Raw genomic sequence first — 21,444 nt, forward strand, 5'->3', positions numbered from 1 at the left:
TCTGAGGAGATTCTGCTGCTCAGACCAACACATACAAAAAAAAAATATATGTAAAAGGAATGCAATTCAGTCCTTTTCAGGACTAAAACGGTGAACATGTAACTTTTTAAATTGACATTAGTTATAGTTTCAGCTAATAGTTGTGCGAATCATTTGCACACATGCATATTACAGATACCAGATATTTGAAAAGCAGCCTCTGTATTCAAATCGTATAACAACATAAATGCAACTGAAGAATTCCAAGTTGTTGCTCCCATTTGCTTTAATTCAATCAGAAAAGATCACAATACACACACAATTTAAAGATATAACAATCAGTCTTTATTAATGTCATTATTTACTGTACATCTACTTACAATATCTGAGGTTAAAGCATTGTCTATTCCAAAGCTTGTTACAAATGTAGCACTTTAACATTTTTTTAAAAATGGATTTATACATTTATATAAATCCATTTTGTTTTAAAGGGCTATTTTGTATATTTGCTGTTAAACAGATGAGTATGGAAATCAGATAAGTGACTTTTATAAAGCTAAATTATTCACATTTCAGGGTGCATATATCAGTTTCTTCATACTTGCTTTGCTGTTAGAAGTCTTGATTAGTAAGGCACTTAGGAATTGTAACTACTGTAACTTCTGTAACATAGAAGAACGTTCTTCTGTTTTCTTAACATTAAGGTCTAATGTGAAGCCAAATTGGATTTCTTCTCCTGACTAATGGACACAAACTGTCTGGGACATTATAAAATGATCCAGCTTTCCACACAAGCAGAAAGTTGCAGCAGATATGTAACCATACATATATCACTGACTGTGGGTTTTATTCAGATACATCTTCATATGTTTATGCCCACAGAAAACTAACAGCCCTGAACATAAACACAAAGGCTGGTACTGGGTTGCGCTCAATAGCTATTGTTTTTGTGAGAACACAGTGAATGGTTTTCCCTGGCCCAACCCACATCCACTTCCTGTGAGTCAGCCTGGATAAGCATTCTTCCACATAACCACTATGAGTTAATTTAAAACTACTAAGCCATCGCAGCCTTCCCCCCCCAAAGGTGGCATGCAGTTGAGACAAAAGCACTGATAAAAGATCGCCACCTTGCTATTCGGAAGGCAGTATGCAGGATTAAGTGGGATCTAGCAACATGACAACCAAGTCAACACCTCTGAGGAACCTGGAGCGGCTGCTAATGAAAGGTCCTCTGTAGAGACAATGTTTGGCTCATCTCTTCTGGGCTAAAGTAGAAACACTGGAGCTTGGTGGATGAGGACCCGCTCCTGTGTTGAAAGCCAAAACCAGGTTTTGTTCATCTGGTTTGTGTTTAGCCAAAATGCTGCACAGCCATTACAACCCATAATCAGACACTCAACTGTTTCACAACTGCTAACAAAGCGCAGAGTGCAGGACTCCATGTGAACCATTGTCTATGACACACCCCAGTCTTTCAAAAGCAAAGACATATTCTATTGGCATAGTTAACAGTTACTTTCCATCTGTGAGGACTCGGTCCTCAGTCATCTCCTTCACAGATACCCAGGTTGTCAGTGATGATTTATTTGAAATGACACACAATGGTTTAAACTTGACCACAGTTTAGTTCTCCCTTGTCATTGAGTATGCTGACTAGACAGCCACATATCTAACTTATGGTTCACAAATCTTTGCTTTTCATATTTGGGTGATCTAAACATGTGGTTTGAAATAGCTGGAAAATTGACAGGTGTGCACTTTTCCTCAGTTATGTGGCATATCTAGCTTTGGCCAGCAATGTTTAATTTTCTTTTGGTCCTCCAGGGTTGATCACATGACTGAAAGTGAACCCTCCCCATCAAAATCCTACATACTGGTCCTTTAGTATTTTGGGGGACTGGCCACAGCAAAGTGCGCATAAGCCCATCTCAAACCACAAAAAATATTTATAGTACCGCAGTTTGAAACAGTGTTCAAAGTTCCTGCTCACATACTATAAAAAACACTGACTTTTTCTTGGTTGGCACATCAGGCTTGATGGTCAAATAAAGTCAGATGAAGGCTGACAAAGAGCTCATACTCAAAGTGAAAATGCAGACTAATACACTGTAGCATCTGCACAGAATGAAATGTTGTAATTACAACTAAACATGTTGCCCTGAAAACAAAAAAGAATCCTTTCACTCCTTCAGTCAAACAAGAGTTTTACTGCCCTCCTGTGCTCAACCATGAGGCAAGCAGGTGTGGAAGGACCTTCCTTCATGTGCTCTAGATAGACTGATGTATGGTGAGACAACACGCTTCATGAAACAAAAGAAAAAAAAGATTAAAAAAAGAAAGAAAACCAACCGAAAACATTCATAGAATAGATTTCACATTAGTAAGTTGTCTCACTTTTTTTGTGCGTTTCAGTGGCTGAAACGGGGGGGGGGGGGGGAAATAAAAATGTGTATGAGCACTAATATGTCCAATAAAGTCTTAATCAGGGTCCTTGTTAGTGTTATAAAAACAATGGCAAACTGTCAAGGATTTGTCTGGACAGAGGATCAGATGTTCCTCTTGGTCGTACTATCCCAGAAGCACTCTCTGAAGGCGGTCAGCAGGCACACTGTTCTCTTCCTCAGACTCTGCGTCGCTCTGCGGGTTGGAGCTACAGGGAGAGGTGCACTCAGGGGAGCACAGGTAGTGCATGAGGGGTAGCCGGTACTTTCCACAGAAGTCTACAAATTTGATCTGGCGCACGCACGAATCAAAGTACACACCTGGAACAAGAAGAGTGACAGGAAATGCACAGTCAGGCTTAAGTAACAGTAACTTGTGCTGTTCTTCTCTCTCACACTCACACACACACACACACACACACACACACAGGTGGGTGATGGGCTCCGCCAGGGCTGCCCTTTGTCATAGGTTCTGTTCAGAATTTCTAGGCGTAGCCAAGTGGTGGAAGGCTTTCACTTCGGTGGTCTCAGGATCTCATCTCTGCTTTTTGCAGATGATGTGGTCCTGTCGGCTTCATCAGGCGATGGCCTCCAGCTCGCCTTGGAACGGTTCGCAGCCGAGTGTGAAGCGGTGGGAATGAGAATCAGCACCTCCAAATCTGAGGCCATAGTCCACAGCCGGAAAAGGGTGGAGTGCCTACTCCGGGTCAGGGACAAGTTCCTGCCCCAAGTGGAGGAGTTTAAGCATCTCGGGATCTTGTTCACGAGTGATGGGAGAAGGGAGCAAAAGATCGACAGACAGATTGGTGATGCGGAGAGAAGAGAGAGCTGAGTGTAAAAGCGAAGCTCTCAATTTACCGGTCGATTTACGTCCCTACCCTCACCCTATGGTCACGAGCTGTGGGTAGTGACCAAAAGAACGAGATCGCAAATACAAGCGGCGGAAATGGGTTTCCTCCGAAGGGTGGCTGGCCTCTCCCTTAGAGATAGGGTGAGAAGTTCGGCCATTCGGAAAGGGCTCAGAGTAGAGCCGCTGCTCCTCCACATCGAAAGGAGCCAGTTGAAGTGGTTCGGGCATCTGACAAGGATGCCCCCTGGGCGCAGTTTTACGGGCATGTCCCACTGGGAGGAGGCCCCGGGGCAGACCCAGGGCACGCTGGAGAGATTCTCTCTCTCAGCTGGCCTGGGAACGCCTTGGTGTTCCCCCGGATAAGCTGGAGGTGGTGGCTGGGGAGAGGGAGGTCTGGGCTTCTCTGCCTGGGCTGCTGCCCCCGTGACCCAGCCCCAGATAAGCAGAAGAAAATGGATGGATAATATACAATATGAGGAACAACAGTTGTAGTGAGCAGCTCACAAGTGTGGTGAGCATGGTGACATAACTGTGGTTCCCAACCTGGGATATGGAATTTCCATAGGAAGGTCACAAGATAAAATTAAAGGAGCTATGACGCTTATCCTTATCCTGTCATATATACTGATACAATGGATAGATGCTCATAAAATAAGTTTCAAATAAGGAGGTCACCATATGTACAATTAATCCATGTGAGATTTCTTTTGCTACATTTAAATCTGTATATCAAAGAGAGGATATCCTCAATCTGATTATCTGAGGCACACAGCTCCGGCTTGGAGCACAGCAGCCTCACCCACCTATTGTTCACTGAAACTGGTGACATGGCATGTAATCATTAGGCACAACTCACCGGCACACTTGGGGTTGGGACACTTGCTGGCCAAGTCCAGATAACGCACCAGGTTTGCAGGCAGGTCAAAAGGGGAGTACAGAAGATTTCGACTCTTAACGGTGCGCCCTGCCAGCTCTAGCAATGAGGGTGGATCGTAGGTCATCTCCTTGACAAAGCGCACAACCAGCGGGTTGCCTCTAAGACTGAGCTCCTGCAGGTGCACCAGGCTCAGGATCTCTCTCGGCAGGTAAGTGAGCAAGTTGTTGTGTAGGCTTAAAGATCGCAGCGAGTGGAGCCTAGAATCGGATGCATAAGCACTCTGTCAGTTTTGTTTGCACTTTGATAAAAATCATGACTACTTGAAAGTTCAGCTACCTGATCAATGCAGGATAAATTACAGTTCTAACTCAGATAGCATCTCTGAGGAGACCATATAGTCAAGCTGTAGGTAGACTGGTGTGTGGCGATTGCTAGGATAGTTGGAGAGTGCTGATATTACCTGGTGAGCTGCGGTGGGACACTTTGGATGCGGTTGTCACACAGGACCAAGTAGGTGAGGTAGGGCAGATTCGCTACTTCAGGAGGAATGGCTGAAATAAGGTTTCCGCCCAGGTACAACATCTCCAAACTGACAGATGACAAAAGAAAACAGGTATTGATTTGCAATCTCAAGATTTTTTTCCTCCGTGCATCACACAGAGCACCATCTTTCATATGGTGCTCTGTTGTAGAGCATCCATTTCTCTCCTTTGTGATTTTTACCATGACAAATTTAAATAAATAAGTCTAAATGCAATAAAATTACACTTTCCATCACAATTGCTGCTGTGCAGGTATTTTTTCTCTTCCCCCAATTAAACTCCTATTGTCTATTGTTCCTATAGACAATAGGAGTTTATAGCCATAGCTTCAGACTCCTGTCAACCCTGCTGATGGCTGAGGGCCACAGATACCACAAAGAGCACTGTATTAGCCACCAATGATGATTTCATCTCATTAAATAAACAAATAAAGTGTTACATTAAAGTATGCCACAAGGGGGCGCTGAAGCTTCACCTTTTCATGGTCAGAGTTCAGGTTTGTCACCAAATATGAAACTTTGCTTACAAAATATGTTGATTTAAATAAAAAACAAAACAAGGACATGAAATAAATTCTGAGATGATGATGATGACGACATTTACATTGAGGAAAACAGACATACATGCTTGTTGCTAGGCAAAAAAATTAAATAACCCCCCCCAAAAAAAACAAACAAAAAAAACCCCCACCATGCTGAGTTATTATAGGTATCAAGAACACGAGTGGGTGGGGGTGAGGGGATGGCATCAAAGAGAGACATGAGAGAGCTATGGGTGGCTGGTCAGCGAAAGTAAGCTGTCAGGCCATCTGCCTGCAGGAACTGATGACACAGCGACTGCGAGACATGAAGCCATTATCCTGTCCTTGGTGGCTGAGCCTCTCTTTGAAAAGAACGGAGACATTCAGGGTCTGCTCACTGCCCACACCAACACCGTGAAACAAAACTACTGACAATTTCAAAGACATATCATGAACTGACTCATGGTACATCATCATCCATGCATAGTTTTGTTATAGCCCGCTGCTGTATTTTATAAACTGTCATTTGATCACAGCAGTGTTAGTGATAACTTGCACAATGACCAGCCATCCTACAAGATCGCTTGCTGAGACTAATGTTTGGGTCATGGGAAGGATAAACCTAAAGAAACTTGTTAGTATAGCACCTCTCTCCGTCTTACAGGTATCTAGCTGATATGCAAGGTTTATCAGCTAATCAAGTTCAGCGCGTCCTTAAAGGTTATAAAGCTGGTTCATGTGGTTACATGTACTTTGTCTTCTTCTTCTGTTTGCACCCCTGAAACACCACAGCACGACACATTCATTCACTGCTTGCCTAGATAATTCACCAGTTATTTTTTTGTATTAGTTTATTGGCAATATGACTAAATGTCTATTTTGTAGACTCTACAATTAATCCCCCCCCCCCCCAAAGTCTGTCACAAATCTTATGGAGTTGTATCAGGTCAATTGTCTTTGTAGGTTCTCAGTCATCCACATCGCAGTAATCTAAGGAGCTTGGAATGAAAAGTGACTCAAGTCCCCCCCTTTAGATTAACCATTTTTGGGAAATATAGTCAAAGAATACTAGCTTGACTTTTTTCCCCTTTATATAGTCTATAATATATATTAGAGATATTATATAAAGCCTGACTGATTTATTGGTTAGCCAATATTAACCATTAGTATTGCCTTAAAAATCCCATATCAGGCAGGCTCTAATCTTGTACACACATTTTAATGGAAGTCACTTCTTGCATTTCAATTCAAAAACAATGTCCAGAGGATCAATCAAACAGTCTTAATTCACAGTAGATGCTTTGACTTTAAAAGACAGAAATGCAGCATAAGTTTAGATTTAAAATGAAAAAAAAAAACAAAAAAAAAACCATTAATGTAGTTGAAACCTTTATTAGGATAACAGATTTGGCTGCAGTGACAGTTTTCGCATACAAGCACCATCCAGTGTGCTTCAGGATTTTTTCAGATGCATTCCATCTTTCTCATCCCTGACCAATCAGTGTTGTCTCTGTGATCCAGGACCTCCTGGTTCATATACTGGGCACTGGATTGTCCTTTCATGTTCAATAAAACACAGTGCGAACCAGCTCTGTGTGAATGAGGCTCACAAACTCACAGGGTCAGCGAGGACGGACTACAGGCAACTAGGTCAACAAGGACAAACTGAAAATTACTCAGGCAGAAAAATGTGTAGAGTTACAAGTCATTTTGCTGCATGAGGGATTATTTTTGAAGAACAAGAAAAACTTAACATACAGTGATAGTGAACACAGATGAGTTTGTATGACGTAATCAATTAGATCAGGAGACGGCCTTTAAACCTGTGCTGTAACAAGTCACTGAGCTTTTTGGAAACAAAGATCACCAGTGTGTAATCAAAGTGTGCTTATCAATGATTATGATAGCAAGTGGACAGTAACTTTCCTACATTGCAAAGAGACTTAATGAACCCTTATCAGGTGCTATAGGACACATAACCAAAAGGAATCTCTTTGCGTGCACAACTGTTGCCAGGGTGCTTCAGCTGATGCAGCATTAAAGCTGAGACAAGAACGTAAATGTCCACACACACACACACACACACACACAATTTATTAGTCCTGATAATAAAGAAAAAAAGTATATACTGTCTTTTTGCAGCAATTAGGTGGCTTGTCTATAAAATATCCCTTTTATGATATGTTCACATCAAATGTGAAGCCAAGTTTCCCCTTTGTGCAAACAGAGTCAACTGTTTGGGTTTTTTCAAAGTCCTCAAATATTCACTTATATTTGTTCAATATTCTCCAAGACCCCCCCCCCCTTTTTTTTTTTTTCTACATAAAAGAGAAGTTGAATCATAGGTCTCAGGCTGCCCAGAAACAGTTTAAGTATGTTTGTCCACCATTTCTGGTTGTCATCTGAAGATGAAATATTTTGAACTCTCATTTGGTCTGAACACATCTTCAGACATCTACTACTTTCCATTTAACTGGCATCACCTGAAAAGGGCTTTGTAACATTGTAACGATCCTACTTCCACATCATCGAAGTAATGAGTTTCGAAAGACAGCCGTGCAACAAACTGAGGGAAGCTTAGCAGTGTGGAGTTTCTTTTATTGTGTCATTAAGTTATTTTAAGTGAGTATGCAAGAATATTAACAATTAAGCCCACCATATCCATTCTGCTCAATAAGCACCTCCAGGAACAGCCACAGTCAGAGCCCAGACTTCGATCCATGTGAGAATGTGTAGTTGAATTTGGAAAATGCAATTCAATGTTGAGCAGTTTTCAAGGAAAAATGGTGAATACAATACTGTACTGTCCACATATAAAAGGCTTACTGTAAAAAAAAAAAAGTCTAAATACTTCCTGCCAGTATGTGTCTTATAATTAAATTTAAATAATTAAATCGGTTGCCTCTGAGCTGCAGTATTTTGTACGCGTTGATAAAACGATTAGGTTTGATCTTTGGCCCAGCATTCGGTCACTGTGACACTTGTACCTGTCAGCAGTTCAAGATAAGAAGTCCTTACCCTGCTTTGCCCCATTTAACAGAAAACAGGGCTGAAAAAGTTTTGAACAGACTTGAGCTGTTCGCTTTTATTTTGAAATGAGCTCCTCTGATCTCAGTGAACTTTTGAGCTTGGTTATAAAACCACGTTCTTGCTCGTGAATTTATTCAACTGCTCACTTTCTGCATTTTCTGCCAACAATGTCTTCAACAGTGCCGCAAACCTCCTTTCTGAAATTGAATAATCAAAACTTACAAAATAGAGTTAGTGTCTTATTCAACATGAAACCAAAATGAGCGACTGAGTCAATAAATTCACCAGCAAATTTGTCAGGGTTAAGGGACATTTTCCCATACACTCCAATCGAATACAGCCACAGTCAGACAGCCCTAAACACCATTTGGCAACCAGCAGCTTCAAGTGGTTGCAGGAGGTTGATGGCAGTTGCTGTGAAAATAGGAAAGCAAGCCTGCGACCCCGTGCAATCACCTGTCACTGGGAAAAGTGTATTCCCCCTGTTGGCAAAACCCTCATAGTTTCTTTGGTTGCTACTGCAGTCACAGTTTGAATGGAAGTGAAAGACTTTTCTCCAAAAACTTTTTCTGAAATTTTTGGCTGCACAGCTGGAGCAAAACTTTTACTGTAAAAGACAAACCTCTTCCATTTCCAGTTTTTGTCATACCTTTTCAAGTTGTTCCGTTGCTCGGCTAGTAATTAACAAATGTTTGCAGACAAACATGAAAATCTACAAGCAACTGTTGCAATATGCAAGCAACCAAAGCAATTAGTAGGATATTTCTAGTGAAGAACCTTCTTACAATCGGATTTCACCCAGCGAGAGCCAGCAACCACAACCAACCAGTAGAGAAATACATTTCCCTAGCAACCAGTCGAAAGATCCCATTCGATATGGCACAAGGAGTACTGCGAGTACTGCTGGGCCCAATACTCACATATCCTAATATATTCCCCAGAAACAGCATCTACTTTTCTTCTTTAAAAAAAAAATAAATAAATAAAATAAAATAATAATAATAATAATAATAATAATAAGTTCAAAATACAGAAAAATTAAAAATGATATATTATTTCAACAATTTATATATGAAATTAATATGGAATTTCACATACATTTTAATTTTAAAATGTATGTGAAATTCCATAACATAAAGAACAGCAGGAAAAAGTAATTTTTACTAAGATATTTCATTAATCACCAACTTATGGATTTATGCATTTTAACATGTTTAGCGTCCAATAAGTTCAGAAACATCAGGAAACAAATTGCAGATCTTAGCAGTAATATTTTAGTCGCCTGACAGGTGAGATTTAGTTGGCTATATTCAGATATTGTTGCTGACTGGCTGAGCAGAGCCAGGCCAAGTCATAAACAGTCTAAGCCCTGAAAATGTCACATAAGACAGGTTGATGAATGTATATTTTTATTGTGTAATCATACAAGAGAAAGTGAATGTTTGACAACTTAATGCTACTGGGATAATAATTTTCATTGTCAGAGTTAGGACAGTGTTTATCCACACTAACTGCAAACAGATTGCAATAAGTATATCTGAGATTTAAAAAAAACAAAAAACAAAAAAGGATGTATGAACAAAACAGGAAAAAACAAAAACAAACAAAAAAAAAAAAAAAAAAAAAGCAAGATAATGGTATGCTTCCTTTATCTTAGTTATTTATCATTATGATTCACTAACAGTGATTCAAACAGATGAAAGCCTAGACTTGACTAGATGCGACTTTGCATTAAAACCATAGGCATTATCACTGGTAACCAACTACTAAGTTAGCAAGTTTCTATTTAAGTTAGTTAATATTGTCTGTTTTAACAATTGCATTGCTATGCAAATAAATTTAAAAAAAAATAAAATAAGTCTATGCCTAAATAACAGCTAACTAGTTTTAGAAACTTATTGTCTGCTGGTTTCTTTTATTTTTTTTATTTTTTTACAAGAACAATAGTTACCCATTATAACAGTTGTGCCAGATGTATTATGCCGAGACGAAGCGTGGACAATATATAGTACTATATTAGCAGCGTTGAAGTGTGTCGTTGGTGGTGGGTTTAGCTCGGGCCGAGGGGCCCAAAGGCTGGCCCGTCTCTGCAGCAGATAACCATAGCAACGACCATAGCTAATTACATTGTTAAATTTAACCAAAAGGGAAGTCGTAAAAAAAACCTATGTAGTGACCAATACAGGTAATATTCAGAGGGCTTTACTGGAGAGAAATAAAAGATTGATTCCTCTCCACCCCCTCAATTATCAGTTGGTCAGATTATATCGTATGCAATATAGTCGATTGCCTCAAGCAAAGATATGCAGATTGGACACTATACGTAATCCATTACCTCAGCGCTGGACTGAAACGTCACTCATATATTGACTTTTCGGCCGTTTTGTGTTGTTACCTTACCTGGTTAAGTTTTCTATCTCTGCAGGTATACTTTTCAATCTGTTTCCTCCGAGTGAAAGCGACTGCAAGCGCAGCAGTTTGGTACACTGAAGCGGGATCTCCTCGAATCGGTTCCCGCTAAAGTTCAGCACCTCCAGCTGCAGAGAGCCGAACTCCTTGGGCAGCGAGAACTCGTCCAAGCGGTTGTTCTTGGCTATAAGTGTTTTCAGCTTGGTCAGGCGCATAATGTCCTCACAGATGAACGAAAGTCCGTTGTTGCTAATGTCCAGAAACTCGAGGTTGAAGAACAGGGTGACCGACGACGGCAGCGAGCCTAGTCGGTTGTAGTTCAGGTAGAGTTGTTTGGTGTCTCTTTTCCTCCTGTCGGTGATACTGTCAACGCTCAGAGTGTTCAAACCCAAGCGTGAGAAGTCGAGCACGCCGTCGCCCACTGCCGCTGCCCGTTCGTGACTCTCCATTTTGGCAATTTTGTTTCCTTTTTTTCAACTCTGCAAAAGTTTCGCAGAGAACGTTTAACGTCAACGCGTGACTTAGCTCCACAAGTTGCCTATTTTTAACATAAAGCACGAGCATCTACCAGTAACATTTAACAGCATTTCTAATCACGTCTAAATGACTAATGTATTGCTTACAACAGGCTGAAATAAGCCACAATAGCTACACCGAACGCTGTGAGGCTCTTCTACTCGCAGCTGTTGGGATGGCCTGTGGCTTCCTGGTTCAGATTGGCTGATTCTCCATATAAATCCCGCCCACCCACGCGCCCATTGGGTTCGCTCCCGATCTGTCATATTACATGGCATTGATTAAGGGAGTTGTAACTGATTTTTGGAGTTTATTAACAGTTTCCTGGCACAAGTTGCCATGTACAACCTCTGACTGCATTTTTTTTCTTGTTTTTGTGTTTTTTTTAAGTCTTACGAAAACGGGACAGTGGTGGCCGATGATCGATAAAATCAGCTACCCATTTTCTCTGCCCTTATGCAACACGCGTCCTCTGTTACGTTATGCAGTTCAATGCTGACTTGGATGTGCATGGAATGAGAAATAGGTACAGGATAATTGGGTTCCTCCCACTGAATTCAGGTCTATGCATAAAAATGTCACAGCTTATTCACCGCGGTAAAGTGAGCGGTCATTTGTGAGCCGCGGTCAAGCCAGCTGCTTCTTCTTCGCCGCATAAATTTCCTTGCGCTTTTACACCAGTCTTTACGGTAGCGCCTTTTCGCTTTATATCCTTGCTGAAAGAGCAGAGTGAAGTATTTAGTGAGTTAATAATCTGTTAATTTATGTGACCCCATCTTTATATTTTATTTTCACTATATATGAAAGTTGCTAATGTGTAAGAAATGTTTATTCTCTGAATCTGTAATATATGGTGCATTTTGTTTGTATGTTTATATTACTAATAAAGAAAAAAAAAAAAAAAAAAAGAGCAGAGTGAAGCTGACCCCCCACCCACTTGAAACGTAAAGGCAAATAGGCGGAGCGGTTAGTGCTACGTTTGTGCAGATTTGTGCAGGTAAAATTAGCGTTTGTGCTGCTACGGTTTCCGAGATATTAAACTTTATTTTATAGGTCATTCAAAGGTCACCATCCCCCCAGACTGCTCCAAAACGGGCCAAAATGGTCTACTTTTTTAGTGCTACGTTTGTGCAGGTAAAATTAGCGTTTGTGCTGCTTCTGTTTTAAAGATATTAATGAAAATGTAAAGGTCAACCAGCCCCCCCACATTACCCAGATCCAACAAAAGTGGTATCAAACGTTTGTGCTACGTTTGTGCTGGTTTGTGCTGCAAAGATTTTCGTTTGTGCTGCTATCATTTTAAAGATATTAATAACAATTTCTAGAGGTCATCAGAGGTCAACCAGCCCCCCCACATTAATTAAATCAAACAAAATGGGTGTCAATCAACTGTGCTACGTTTGTGCTGGTTTGTGCTGCTAAAATTTTCGTTTGTGCTGCTTCTGTTTTAAAGATATTAATGAAAATGTAAAGGTCAAAAGGTCAACCAGCCCCCCCACATTACCCAAATCCAACAAAAGTGGTATCAAACGTTTGTGCTACGTTTGTGCTGGTTTGTGCTGCAGAAATTTTTGTTTGTGCCGTTATTATTTTAAAGATATTAACAAAAATTTCTAGACGTCAACCAGCCCCCCCCCCCCCCCCATATTAATGGAATCAAACAAAATGGATGTCAAACGTTTGTGCTGGTTTGTGCTGCAAAAATGTTTGTTTGTGCTGCTAACATTTTAAAATGTTTAATAAAATAACGTCTTGATGCGTGCTTAATCATCCAGGTAAGTAAATCCCAAAAGGTTGATTCTGTTCATCTGGACATTTTCAGTTGGAGAAACGTTTCGTCACTCATCCAAGTGACTTCTTCAGTCTCAGCTGACTGTAGGTTTCCCCAACCATATAAACAGTACATTTGCATAGTGAAGGAAACTAGCGCCACTGAATGAACAATGTGCCGGGGGGTTAATTCCATGATTGTTAGTATGCAAATTCTTATGACCATTGATCAATGACAACTAATCAAAGCCTATTGATCAATGGCCATGAGTACCATTCACAGAATGTGTTGAATGGCTACAATCACAGCATTGTAGGATGGCGAAAGATGTACCCTTGGGCCCCCCTTCTCGATCCAGAGATGGTCAGCATCCTGACAGCCCGATGGACGAAGCTGTCTCTCAGTCTGCTGGTTCTGCCCCGGAGGCTCTTCAGTATCCTTCCTGATGGCAGCAAACTGAAGACGCTGTTGAAGGGATGAGTGGAGTCACCTGTAATGGAGACGACCTTCCAGATGAGGCAGGTGCAGTAGATCTCCTGGGGAGGGAGGCAAGAGAGGTCCCCACAATGCTCTCGGCTGCTCTCACTACCCGTTGTCATTTTTTCCTGCAGAACCCAATGCAGGAGTCATACCACACAGTGATGCAGCTGGTGAGGATACTCTCAACTGTGCCTCTGTAAAAGGTGCTCATAATGGGGGTTGAATCTCTTGTGCTTCTCAGTTTGCAGAGGAAGTAGAGTCACTGTTGATCTTCTCCACATTCAGGGACAGGTTGTTGTTGCTGTACCACTCTGGCAGATGGTTAACTTCACCCCTGTAGTAGATCTCGTCGTGGGTCAGCAGAGTGAAGAGAAGGGAGCTCAACACACATCCTTGGGGAGCCCCCGTATTCCGTGTTCTTGGGCTGGAGGTGTTGCTGTTGACCCGTACTGTCTGCTGTCTTCCTGTCAAGAAATCTAGCAGCCCGTTATACAGCAAGGTGCTGATCCCCAGCAGATCCAGTTTGGGAATGAGTTGCTGGGGAATGATGGTGTTGAATGCTGAACTGAAGTCTATGAACAGCACTCTGACATATGAGTCTCTAGTGTTCAGATGTGTGAGGGCTGAGTGAGGGGCAGTTGAAATTCCATCATCGGTTGAGTGTTTTGACCGGTATGCGAACTGAAATGGATCCAGGTTGGGGGAAAGCAATAATTTGATTTGATGCATGACTAACCGTTCAAAGCACTTAACTTAATAATGATGGAGGTGAGTTTGACAGGACGGTAGTCCTTAAAGCAGGAGATAGATGACTTCTTGGGTTCAGTAATGATGGTGGAGGGATCTCCACACACTGTCTGGGGATTGTGTCACCACGGTCTGTAGAGTGGGCTTGTAGTCTGTGATGGTTTGTATTCCTTGCCACTGCCTCCAAGTATCTCTGCTGTCGCTGAAGCTTTGCTGTAGCTGATGCCACGTGACAGGTTTGCCCTTGCTGTTCTTAGACTCACCTAATTCCCGGCTCTGAAGGCTTGCATTTTTCAACTTTAGGAGCATTTAAACCTGACCTGTGAGCCATGGTTTCTGATTGGCCCAGACAGTGATAGTCCTGGTCTCTGTGACATCATCGATGCATTTTGGGATGTAGGCAGTGACAGTTTCTGTATATTCCTGAAAGTCTGTGGTGTTGTCGTGTGTGGCGGCCTGTGGTGGAAAAGCAGTGCCTCTGAGGACCCTTCTGGCCACACCTGTACCTGCTTACGAACTGGTTTGGTGACTTTGACCAGGGGCCTGTGGGAACCCATGGCACACCTAGATTTCTGCCTGTACTGACCCTTATGCACAATAGGTGGAATTAAGACAGTTCCAAAAGCAAACATGACGTCTAGAAATTTTTGTTAATATCTTTAAAATAATAACGGCACAAACAAAAATTTCTGCAGCACAAACCAGCACAAACGTAGCACAAACGTTTGATACCACTTTTGTTGGATTTGGGTAATGTGGGGGGGCTGGTTGACCTTTTGACCTTTACATTTTCATTAATATCTTTAAAACAGAAGCAGCACAAACGCTAATTTTACCTGCACAAACCAGCACAAACGTAGCACTAAAAAAGTAGACCATTTTGGTTTGTTTTGGAGCAGTCTGGGGGGATGGTGATGTCATCAGCAAAAAATATAACTTTTAATATCTCAGATACTGTAGCAGCACAAACGCTAATTTTACCTGCACAAATCTGCACAAACGTAGCACTAACCGCTCCGCCTATTTGCCTTTACGTTTCAAGTGGGTGGGGGGTCAGCTTCACTCTGCTGATTGAAAGCCTAGACCCGTGCACACGTGCGCGCGCGCGAACAGTCACACACGCGCGCACACACACAAATTACAATGGAACAGCCCAATAGAGTCAATACAATTATGGAAAATTCAAAAATTCATTAAAAATCATCCTTAGTAGTTGAGGTCCAACTTTCAACACATTCCTTCTCTGCACCTACTGTACCTGTGCGCCAGGTTTCATCCAGATTTACTGTAAAATTCCTCAAAAATTAAAGGACAGTTATATGCAATTCAATACAGCCAATACACTACAATTATGGAAATTTCAAAAATTCATTAAAAATCATCCTTAGTAGTTGAGGTCCAACTTTCAACACATCCCTCCTCTGGGACACCTACTGTACCTGTGTGCCAAGTTTCATCCAGATTTACTGTAATATCCTTCAGAAATCACAGTAAATTTGTGTTCAGTTCAATACAGTCAATACACTACAAATTTGTCTATTTCATAAATTCATTAAAAATCATCCTGAATAGTTGAGGTCCAACTTTCAACACATTCCTTCTCTGGGACACCTACTGTACCTCTGGGCCAGGTTTCATCTCAATCTGCTGCATCAATAATTGTTTAATATTGATGGATCAAAAGTGCTGCTGAGAGAGTCATGACAGGGACTATAAAGAGACAGCATATTTGCTTGTCTTCACTGACTCGCTCTGAAATCCAGATTTTAATTTTGGAATATTAGGTGTGGTTCCTATAGAATTTTAAGGTTGAACGGTAATCAGAGTCTTCATCTCTTAGACCTCTCTTCTGTGGATGCAGCTCACATCATTCTGTACAATACGATCATTTTTAATTCTACAACTGTTTATAACCTGCATAGTTCACATTTCTGTATAGCTGTATATCTCATATTCTGTATAGTTTTTCATATTTATATCCTGTTCATAGCCTGTACATAGCTTGTACTCACTACAGCCTGTAACTATACTTATAGTTATAGCATATTCATAACATACCTTCATACCGTGTGCATTGTAACATACCATAATAGACCCATTTCTGTAATATACTTACATACCTATATTATTGCTAATATATATTCTAATATATCTATATCATGGCTAAAGCACTTCTGGATGGACGCAAACTGCATTTTCTTGCCTTGTACCTGTGACATGTGCAATGACAATAAAGTTGAACTCTATTCTATTCTAAATTAATTCAGAAGACAAACACCCGTCTCTGCTTTTGAGATTAGCATTAAAACCCTCAGTTTTGACAAATAATACAGTTATAGTGGATCAGGTGACCCTGGATCTTCCCTTATTTGTGCTGCAATAAGCCTAGGCTCTTGCTGGCTTCCCATCATGTATGAATTCTTTCCTTCTTTGCTCGTTCTGTGTTTATACACCTCTCTGCATTTAATCATTAGTTAGTATGTATCTCTTGCACAGTGTATATGTTGTCCTATGGCTGTCTCTCCTTGAGCCTGCCAGATGTTTCTACCTCTTCAAATGGAGTTTTTCCTTCCCACTCACACTAAATGTTAGCTCATATGGGGTACTTAAATTGTTGGGGTTTTCTTTGTATTATTGTTGCGTTTTTACCCAGCAACATAAAGTGTCTTTAGGTGACTGTTGTTGTGATTTGGCACTGTATAAATAGAATAGAATAGAATAGAATAGAATAATGTACTTCAGACCGGGAGATTGGCAAAATGTATAAATAGGATGGCGATTAGGGGAATTGGAGACAGCTGTGTAACACAGCAGGGATACATTGGGAATAAGAAGACAGTGGAAGTAAGACTCAACACAAGAAAGACACAAGAGGCCACCAAACTAAAACACAGACTAAGACACACAAGCTTGACACAGACAAAAGCATAAACAGACATGAAGACAAGACTGGCTTTAACACTAGAGTGTTTTCACAAGTCTTCCATCCACTTGTGGAACGCTGAAGAAGAACTACACTTAAAAGCAATATGGAACTGAAAACAAAAGAACACATAATGTAAACATATAATCAAATAATCCAGGACTCACAAACAATGATATGATGAACAGAACTATAAAGAACAAAACTGAGAAATGCTTGGTAAACTGACCAAGGACTATGTCATCATGTCATTTTTAAATATCATACACTCAACAAAAATATAAACGCAACACCTTTGTTACTGCTCCCATTCCCCATGGGATGGACGTAGAGACCTAAAATTCATTCCAGATACACAATATAACCATCCCTCCCAAACAGTGGTCACAAATCAGTCCAAATGTGTGGTAGTGGGCACATCTGCTATATTGAGATAATCCATCCCACCTCACAGGTGTGCCACATCAGGATGCTGATCTGACATCATGAGTAGTGCACAGGTGTACCTCAGACTGCCCACAACAAAAGGCCACCCTGGAATGTGCAGTTTTGTCTCACAGCAAAATGCCACAGATGCCACAAGCAATGAGGGAGCGTGCAATTGGCATGCTGACAGCAGGAATGTCAACCAGATCTGTTGCCCGTGCATTGAATGTTCATTTCTCAACCATGAGCCGTCTCCACAGGTGTTTCAGAGAATATGGCAGCACATCCAACCGGCCTCACAACCGCAGACCTCGTGTAACCACACCAGCCCAGGACCTCCACATCCAGCAGGTTCACCTCCAAGATCGTCTGAGACCAGCCACCCAGACAGCTGCTGGAACAATTGGTTTGCACAACCAAACAATTTCTGCACAGACTGTCAGAAACCGTCTCAGGGACGCTCAACTGCATGCCCGTCGTCCTCATCGGGGTCTTGACCTGACTCCAGCTCGTCGCCGTAACAGACTTGTGTGGGCAAATGCTCACATTCGATGGCGTCTGGCACGTTGGAGAGGTGTGCGCTTCACGGATGAATCATGGTTCACATTGTTCAGGGCAGATGGCAGCTGAGAATGTCCCAGTTCTTGCATGGCCAGCATACTCACCGGACATGTCACCCATTGAGCATGTTCGGGATGTGCTTGACCGGCGTATACGACAGCGTGTACCAGTTCCCACGAATATCCAACAACCTCGCACAGCCATTGAAGTGGAGTGGACCAACATTCCACAGGCCACAATTGACAATCTGATAGACTCCATGCGACGATGTGTTGCACTGCATGAGGCAAATGGTGGTCACACCAGATACTGACCGGTTCTGGGTCCCCAGACCCCCAATAGCGCAAAAAACTGCACATTCCAGGGTGGCCTTTTGTTGTGGGCAGTCTGAGGTACACCTGTGCACTACTCATGATGTCAGATCAGCATCCTGATGTGGCACACCTGTGAGGTGGGATGGATTATCTCAATATAGCAGATGTGCCCACTACCACACATTTGGACTGATTTGTGACCACTGTTTGGGAGGGATGGTTATATTGTGTATCTGGAATGAATTTTAGGTCTCTACGTCCATCCCATGGGGAATGGGAGCAAAAACAAAAGTGTTGCGTTTATATTTTTGTTGAGTGTAGTTAATGTGTCCTGATTTGTAGATAGTGCCATCTTACAAATACCAGGAAATCTAACTGGGTGACAAGCCAGAGTTGTCTGCCCACACACCCACTGACTAGAAAAAGGGTTGAAACCTTAACTACTAAGGATGATTTTTAATGAATTTCTGAAATTGACATAATTCTATTGTATTGGCTGTATTGCGTTGAATATAAGTTTCTTGTAATTTCTGAGTAATATTACAGTAGATCTAGATGAAACTTGGCACACAGTAGGTGTCCCAGAGAAGGAATGTGTTGAAAGCCGGAACTCAACTATTCAGGATGATTTTTAATGAATTTTTGAATTTGACATAATTCTATTGACTGTATTGAATTGAATATAAGTTTCCTTTAATTTTTGAGGAATTTTACAGTAAATCTGGATGAAACCTGGCGCACAGGTACAGTAGGTGTCCCAGAGAAGGGATGTGTTGAAAGTTAGACCCCAACTAGTAAGGATGATTTTTAATGAATTTTTGAAATTTCCATAATTCTATTGTATTGGCTGTATTGCATTGAATATAAGTTTCCTTTAATTTTTGAGGAATTTTACAGTAAATCTGGATTAAACTTGGCACACAGGTACAGTAGGTGTCCCAGAGAAGGAATGGGTTGAAAGTTGGACCTCAACTATTCAGGATGATCTTTAATGAATTTTTGAAATAGACATAATTGTAGAGTATTGACTGTATTGCACTGAATATGAGTTTACTGTGATTTCTGAGTAATATTACAGTAAATCTGGGTAAAACCTGTCCCAGAAGAGGATTGTGTTGAAAGCTTGGCATCAACTTTTAAGAATGATTTTTAATGAATTTTTTAATATGCAACCAGACTGTCACGATGGCTGTATTGGGCTGTTCCGTTGTAATTTGTGTGCGCGCGTGTGCCTGTTCGCGCGCGCGCACGTGTGCGCGGGTAGGCGCTACCGTAAAGACTGGTGTAAAAGCGCAAGGAAATTTATGCGGCGGATAGGAGGCGGCTGGCTTAACCGCGGCTCACAAATGACGGCTCACTTTACCGCGGTCTTTATTCGGGAGAAGCACAGCAGTTGGCCATGGGTATTGTTCCTGCAGAATTATCTGGAAGCGGTTCGGAAGAGTTATTGTGTAGGTTAGACGTAGTTACATGTTTTCATGGTCATTAAAACACCTAAACGAACACTAACATTTGTGAGGTGTTGAAATACTGCTGATATGTAACATGTACACACAGTATAGCAGAAACTAATGCATCTATGTCATCTTATCAAAAAGTTAAGTAATTCAAAATAACACTGTAAATAAAGTCCTGTGTAAAACGTCTTGAGCCATCCTTCGTCATTTGGTGGTCTCAAGCAATAGTCCTCCAGGTTCTGGCAGCTTTTTCACTCATTGCCAGTCCAATTCTTGTACTTGACTATTTTTGGAGGAATATGTTTGTGTTTGATGAACCACTCAACACTATGAATCATTCAAACATAGTCTTAAAAGGTTAATGCAGTTCTTTAAGTTTGTGAAGATATTTTTGTCATCTAAGAGGTTTCTGCAGCTCAAAAAACAGAAAGTGGAGAGATATGGGTATTTAAACCATAGTGGAGGTTTTCCTCTTCTGAGGTGGTTGTTGACTGATCATGAATCCAGTGTGTGAAAAAAGTGGGGGCTAAGGATTAAGAAGGCACCTAACTCAAAGGATGAACCTGTGTTGTGTCCTGACATAACACCTAATTTTTCCAAAGAAACTGTTTAAAATTGTATCTTTAGGCACTTTGTTTCTAGCATCATGCCACAAATCACATAAGTTGTTTGCATTTCTTTAGGTGAATAAATAAGTAATTGTCAAAGATTACTGACATATCTCAGCATGGTGTGCAGTGAGCCATTTAAGTGAGAACCTTTCAAGAAAAATAAATGCTTTATGAAAAAAGCTAGAACATCAAAGTAAAAAGAGTCCATAGATCTCAGGCTCAGTGGGAGAGAATTCCAGAGTCTTGGGGAAACTGGGGCAAAAACTCGTGCAGTTTTCAGCAGGCTCTGATTTCATGACCTCAGGGACCTGCAGGGGATGTATGAGTTTGTGCTGGTGCTTGTCCATACAGGGCTCTAAAAGTATTAGCAGAATCTTAAAGTGGATCCTGATACTAATGGGGAGCCAGTGCAACTGAATTAATAACTGTAAGATATGTGAGTTCTAACATGACTTAGTCAGAAGCCTTGGAGCAGTGTTCTGAACAATCTGCAGACGGTCCAAGGAAGATTTTTTAAGACAAGCGAACAATGAATTACAATAAACCAGACATGATGAAATAAAGGCATTAATAACAGGTGCAAACCATTCTTAAAGCATATCTGGATAGAAAAACACAATGGGCCAGAGCCCAGACCTCAACATTACTGAAAGAGTTCAGGTTGAGTTGAAGCATAAAGGTGATGATACCAAGTGTCCATTTTGTTATAATTGTACAAACTCTGTTTTTGCATAATAAACTGAATTTCCATTTACGTTGGCCCATATTTAAATAAATCCTCTAATATCCTTTTTAATAAACTAAATATAAAGGAATAAGGGCTGGTACAAAACTTTTGCACAGTATTGTACATCCATTTTGCCTAACTGGAACAATAAGTTGAATTTTCACATTATTTCTTCTTCTTTTTTTAAACAAACATCTATTTCTGATTATTAAATCAGTTTTTGTCAGCATGAAAGATACCATTTTTCAATTTCTGCATAG

The 21,444-nt window shown here is 41.1% G+C and overlaps 1 protein-coding gene across 1 annotated transcript; it reads right to left on the minus strand.

Moving 5' to 3' along the window:
• Window positions 1–301: 301 nt before the first annotated feature.
• On the minus strand, window positions 302–11,344 carry lrrc58b (leucine rich repeat containing 58b). Its single transcript, XM_026145261.2, has 4 exons — window positions 10,643–11,344; window positions 4,611–4,739; window positions 4,130–4,407; window positions 302–2,744 (listed from the first exon to the last, which is right to left on the minus strand). The coding sequence occupies exons 1-4, from the start codon at window positions 11,098–11,100 to the stop codon at window positions 2,551–2,553; spliced, it is 1,059 nt and encodes a 352-aa protein (XP_026001046.1). The 5' UTR covers window positions 11,101–11,344; the 3' UTR covers window positions 302–2,550.
• Between the last annotated feature and the right edge of the window lie 10,100 nt (window positions 11,345–21,444).

The sequence above is a fragment of the Astatotilapia calliptera genome, chromosome 16 (assembly GCF_964374335.1).
Source record: "Astatotilapia calliptera chromosome 16, fAstCal68.1, whole genome shotgun sequence".
Lineage (NCBI taxonomy): Eukaryota > Metazoa > Chordata > Actinopteri > Cichliformes > Cichlidae > Astatotilapia > Astatotilapia calliptera.

Bases quoted from the DNA above. Each gene is read 5' to 3' on its own strand.
- lrrc58b (XM_026145261.2), bottom strand. From the start codon at position 11,100: ATGGAGAGTCACGAACGGGCAGCGGCAGTGGGCGACGGCGTGCTCGAC. The intron at 4,740-10,642 runs GTAAGGTAACAA...GTCATCTGTCAG, and splicing joins GAGATAGAAAACTTAACCAG to TTTGGAGATGTTGTACCTGG. The intron at 2,745-4,129 runs GTGAGTTGTGCC...TTCTTGTTCCAG, and splicing joins TCCCAACCCCAAGTGTGCCG to GTGTGTACTTTGATTCGTGC.